Below are 6,441 nucleotides of genomic sequence, written 5' to 3'. Positions count from 1 at the left end.
CTGCTTACAAACAATAATAAAATATTTTACTGTTTGCCAAACAAATATAATAATAATAATAAAAATAATAATCCAAATATTTTACTGCTTACAAACAATAAAATATTTTACCGTTTCCCAAACAATATTAATATAATAATAAAAATTCCAAATATTTTACTCTTACAAAACAATAATAAAATATTTTACTGTTTCCCAAACAAATATAATAATAATAATAATAATAATAATAATAATAATAATAATAATAAATAATAATAAAAATAATAATCCAAATATTTTACTGCTTACAAAAATAAATGATTTTACCGTTTCCCAAACAATATTAAATAAAATAATAATCCAAATATTTTACTCTTACAAAACAATAATAAAATATTTTACTGTTTCCAAACACAATTACTACATTATTATTATTAGGAATAATAATAATAAATATTTTACTGTTTACAAACAACAACAAAATATTTTTCCGTTGACATAAATACTGAGCACTAAACTGTAAAATAACAAATACAAAGGATTCTGTCCCTGTACCATTATAGGGTGACATACCGATTACAATTCCGGGGGCCACAAGTGAATTTTTACCTCCTCTGGGGATCTTTGGGCATTGCTGCCACCCAACATTTCTGCCCCGCCACCCGCCACTCATTGCGGTTCCTCCCACCACCACAGGAGGCGCTATCTGGTAAACACAGAAGTGCCATATAGAAGGACGTCCAGAGCTCTACAAGTGGAGGATTTAGGCCTCGTTCAGACATTTTTCAGTGCCCCCCAAGCTGTAACGTCAGCACAGGGGTGTCCCCCCATCTCCGTCTCTTTCACCTGCAGCAGAAACCACCCACCATAGCATGATCAGCAGGCAGCAAGCATGAACATGACCCATTCCAGCTCATGGGAATTGCTGCAAACGCCCCACAAAACGCATGCAATTCATATGGCTGCAGTGCGTTTGTTTGCCAAAAATTGGATTAAAACAGGCCGTTAGGAGGCGTCACATCACCTCTGAAAAGCGATCTTATAAATTACTTTTCAGAGAAGTGTCAGCCTTACTCATCCTCTGCCAGACAGGCAAGTATAGGAGCCCACACAGAGCGGCATGTTGTTGTTATGTGTGCGTTACATGCGTTGTTATTTCTGCAAGGGTGTATTTTACACATCTGAAGCGCGTCGCCCAAAAAAGTCCCGGAGCGGCTCCTGGGGCCCAGCTGTGCGTTTCCCAGATTTCAATGGGTGAACTGGAAAAACCTGCAGATCTTTCTTCACTTCGTTTTCTGCCTAGTAACAAGCTTCTCATTGGATAACAATACATTTTAAAAAGTTGCTCAACCTGAAATGTGCACAAAACTCCCCGAAGAACAAGCAGAGAATGACTGAATGTTTGGAGAATGACTGGAGTATGAACGGAGAAGGACTGGAGAATGACCAGAGAAGGACTGGAGTATGAATGGAGAAGGACTGGAGTATGACCAAAGAACTCCTACCGAGCGACCGAGGAACGACCGGACAATGACCGGACGACAACAGAGGAACAACCGGACAATGACCAGAGAACTCCTACCGAGCGACCGAGGAACGACCGGACAACAACCGAGGAACGACCGGACAATGACCAGAGAACTCCTACCGAGCGACCGGACAATGACCGGACAACAACCGAGGAACGACCGGACAATGACCAGAGAACTCCTACCGAGCGACCGAGGAACGACCAGACAATGACCGGACGACAACAGAGGAACGACCGGACAATGACCAGAGAACTCCTACCGAGCGACCGAGGAACGACCGGACAATGACCGGACAACAACCGAGGAACGACCGGACAATGACCAGAGAACTCCTACCGAGCAACGACCGGACAATGACCGGACAACAACCGAGGAATGACCGGACAACAACCAGAGAATGACCGGACAACAACCGAGGAATGACAGAGGAACAACCAGAGAATGACCGGACAACAACCGAGGAATGACCGGACAACAACATAAGAATGACAGAGGAGCAACCAGAGAATGACCGGACAACAACCTAGGAATGACCGTAGAATGACCAGACCACAACCTAGGAATGACCGGACAACAACCGAGGAACGACAGAGGAGCAACCAGAGAACTCCTACCGAGCGACCGAGGAACGACCGGACAACAACCGAGGAATGACAGAGGAACGACTGTAGAATGACCAGACAACAACCTAGGAATGACCATAAAATGACCGGACAACAACCGAGGAATAACAGAGGAGCAACCAGAGAATGACCGGACAACAACCTAGGAATGACCGTAGAATGACCGGACAACAACCTAGGAATGACAGAGGAGCAACCAGAGAATGACCGGACAACAACCTAGAAATGACCGTAGAATGACCTGACAACAACCTAGGAATGACCGGACAACAACCTAGGAATGACAGAGGAACGACTGTAGAATAACCGGACAACAACCGAGGAATGACAGAGGAACAACTGTAGAATGACCGGACAACAACCTAGGAATGACAGAGGAGCAACCAGAGAATGACCGGACAACAACCTAGGAATGACCGTAGAATAACCGGACAACAACCTAGGAATGACCGTAGAATAACCGGACAACAACCTAGGAATGACAGAGGAACGACTGTAGAATGACCGGACAACAACCGAGGAATAACAGAGGAACAACTGGACAATGACCAAACAGCAACGGATGAATGACATAGGAAGGACCGTAGAATGACCAAACAACCGAGGAATGACAGAGGAACAACCGGAGAATGACTGGACAACAATCGAAGAATGACAGAGGAATGACCGGACAACAACCGAGGAATAACAGAGGAACAACCAGAGAATGACTGGACAACAATCGAAGAATTACAGAGGAATGACCGGAAAATGAGCGGACAGCAACCGGAGAACGGGTGAGGAACAACTGGAGAGCAACCGGAGAGCGACCGGGCAACGACTCTAGACTGGCCAAGGAACTGGAGAATGAACAGACAACCACCGGAGAACAGCCGCGGAACAACTGGAGAGCAACCAGACAATGACCAGAGACTGGTCCAGGAAAGACTGGAGAATGACTGAGGAATGAACAGAGAATGACCAGAAAACAATGGAGAATGATCAGAGAATAACCTAGAACGACCGGAGGACTGGAGAATGGCCAAGGAATGACTTGAGAATGACTGAGGAACAACCAGGAAAAATGACTGGACAACAACCTAGGAATGACCGTAGAGTGACCAGACAACTGAGGAATGACCAGACAACTGAGGAATGACCAGACAACTGAGGAATGACCGGACAACAACCGGAGAATGACCGGACAACAACCGAGGAATGACAGAGGAACAACCAGAGAATGACCGGACAACAACCGAGGAATGACCGGACAACAACATAAGAATGACAGAGGAGCAACCAGAGAATGACCGGACAACAACCTAGGAATGACCGTAGAATGACCAGACCACAACCTAGGAATGACCGGACAACAACCGAGGAACGACAGAGGAGCAACCAGAGAACTCCTACCGAGCGACCGAGGAACGACCGGACAACAACCTAGGAATGACCAGACAACAACCGAGGAATGACAGAGGAACGACTGTAGAATGACCAGACAACAACCTAGGAATGACCATAAAATGACCGGACAACAACCGAGGAATAACAGAGGAGCAACCAGAGAATGACCGGACAACAACCTAGGAATGACCGTAGAATGACCGGACAACAACCTAGGAATGACAGAGGAGCAACCAGAGAATGACCGGACAACAACCTAGGAATGACCGTAGAATGACCGGACAACAACCTAGGAATGACAGAGGAGCAACCAGAGAATGACCGGACAACAACCTAGAAATGACCGTAGAATGACCTGACAACAACCTAGGAATGACCGGACAACAACCTAGGAATGACAGAGGAACGACTGTAGAATAACCGGACAACAACCGAGGAATGACAGAGGAACAACTGTAGAATGACCGGACAACAACCTAGGAATGACAGAGGAGCAACCAGAGAATGACCGGACAACAACCTAGGAATGACCGTAGAATAACCGGACAACAACCTAGGAATGACCGTAGAATAACCGGACAACAACCTAGGAATGACAGAGGAACGACTGTAGAATGACCGGACAACAACCGAGGAATAACAGAGGAACAACTGGACAATGACCAAACAGCAACGGATGAATGACATAGGAAGGACCGTAGAATGACCAAACAACCGAGGAATGACAGAGGAACAACCGGAGAATGACTGGACAACAATCGAAGAATGACAGAGGAATGACCGGACAACAACCGAGGAATAACAGAGGAACAACCAGAGAATGACTGGACAACAATCGAAGAATGACCGGAAAATTGAGCGGACAACAAGCGGAGAACGGGTGAGGAACAACTGGAGAGCAACCAGGCAACGACTCTAGACTGGCCAAGGAACTGGAGAATGAACAGACAACCACCGGAGAACAGCCGCGGAACAACTGGAGAGCAACCAGACAATGACCAGAGACTGGTCCAGGAAAGACTGGAGAATGACTGAGGAATGAACAGAGAATGACCAGAAAACAATGGAGAATGATCAGAGAATAACCTAGAACGACCGGAGGACTGGAGAATGGCCAAGGAATGACTTGAGAATGACTGAGGAACAACCAGGAAAAATGACTGGACAACAACCTAGGAATGACCGTAGAGTGACCAGACAACTGAGGAATGACAAAGGAACAACCGGAGAATGACCAGACAACAACCGGAGAATGACCAGACAACAACCGGAGAATGACAGAGCAACCGGACAACAACCGAAGAGCGACCGGGCAAAGACTAGAAACTGGCCAAGTAACAACCGGAGAATGAACAGACAACCACCGGAGAACAGCCACGGAACAACTGGAGAGCAACCAGACAATGACCAGAGACTGGCCCAGGAACGACTGGAGAATGACCGAGGAATGAACAGAGAATGACCGAGGAATGAACAGAGAATGACCGAGGAATGAACAGAGAATGACCGAGGAATGAACAGAGAATGACCGAGGAATGAACAGAGAATGACCAGACAATGCCCGGAGAATGGCTGGAGAATGACTGAAGAATGAAGCCTGAAACGGAATGAAGACAAAGTACACAACACGTCCCCAATGAATGAGGCGATTTCATTGAGTGCCGGGATCCCCCATTATTAGTCACATCACTGAGATCCTCATCCCACCTGATAGGTCTACAGAATGTACCACCAACCCTCACATACTCCATGCTGACACTGATACCCCACATAGACAGCAATACCCCATAGAGATAGTAATGTCCTATGTAGATAGCAATCCTCTATGCAGATCCCCCAAGTAGACTTTCATCCCCCATGTACACAGTGACCCCCCCCCCCCCCCCATGCAGACATCCATCCCCTATACAGACAGTGATCTCCTATATAGACAATGTCTGTATAGGGGATACATGTCTGCATGGAGGGTTTCTGTCTACATGGGGGATGTATAGGGGATGAATGTCTGAATGGAGGACCACTGACCATTCATCCCCATGTACACAGTAACCCTCCATGCAGACATCCATCCCCTATACAGACAGTGATCCCATATGTAGACAATGTCTGTATGGGGGTGTATAGGGGATCATTGTCTGCATGGGGGGTGTATAGAGGATCATTGTCAGCATGGGGGGTGTATAGGGGGGATGAATGTCTGCATGGAGGACCACTGCCTATACAGACAATGGCGGGTGGGTGTCGGTAGGTCTCACCTCGGCCATGTCCTGTGGGAGGGGTCTGTCGGTGGACCGGATGCGATGTTCCCGGTGAGGATACTTTGTATCAGATGATGAGAGTCTGCCCGGAGCTCCGCCCCCTCACAGCCGGCCGCCCATGTGACCTCCGATCCGTCCCTGTCCGGGGTGCTGAACAGCCGCTGTCCGGAGTCCTGAGAGATCCGCTCCGTGTACACCGAGACCGGAGAGAGTGTGTGTGGGAGGGGCCTGGAGGGCGAGACCGAGACACAGGCTCCGCCCACTACGGCTACCCACACATCTCCGCATCATACATACACCTCGCCCTCCCCCTCCCGTATATATATATACCATACACCTCGCCCTCCCCCTCCCGTATATATATATACCATACACCTCCCCCTCCCCCCTCCCGTATATATATATACCATACACCTCACCCTCCCCCTCCCGTATATATATATATATATATATATATACCATACATACCCCCCCCCCACACCGATTATATATATGGGGGTGATGTATGGGATATATATATATATATATATATACCATACACCTCCCCCTCCCGTGTATATATATATATACCATACATTACCCCACCATATACATATATATACCATACACCTCACCCCCCCCTATATATACCATACACCCCATCGTATATATATATATATA

The 6,441-nt window shown here is 47.0% G+C and overlaps 1 protein-coding gene across 2 annotated transcripts in view; it reads right to left on the bottom strand.

Annotated features, from left to right (window-relative positions):
- GOLGA7B (golgin A7 family member B) overlaps positions 1-6,024 on the bottom strand; it is a 69,348-nt gene extending 63,324 nt beyond the window's left edge. For both annotated transcript variants that reach the window (XM_040361272.1, XM_040361271.1), the window contains exon 1: positions 5,779-6,024. Coding sequence is in view for 1 of the 2 variants with exons in the window: in XM_040361271.1 (XP_040217205.1) it covers positions 5,779-5,787 (9 nt within the window). In the remaining variant the exon portion in view is untranslated. The remainder of the gene's footprint in view (positions 1-5,778) is intronic.
- Positions 6,025-6,441: the final 417 nt, after the last annotated feature.

The sequence above is a fragment of the Rana temporaria genome, chromosome 8, assembly GCF_905171775.1.
Source record: "Rana temporaria chromosome 8, aRanTem1.1, whole genome shotgun sequence".
Classification (NCBI taxonomy): Eukaryota; Metazoa; Chordata; class Amphibia; order Anura; family Ranidae; genus Rana; species Rana temporaria.
This window is presented reverse-complemented; position numbering and strand designations above follow the sequence as displayed.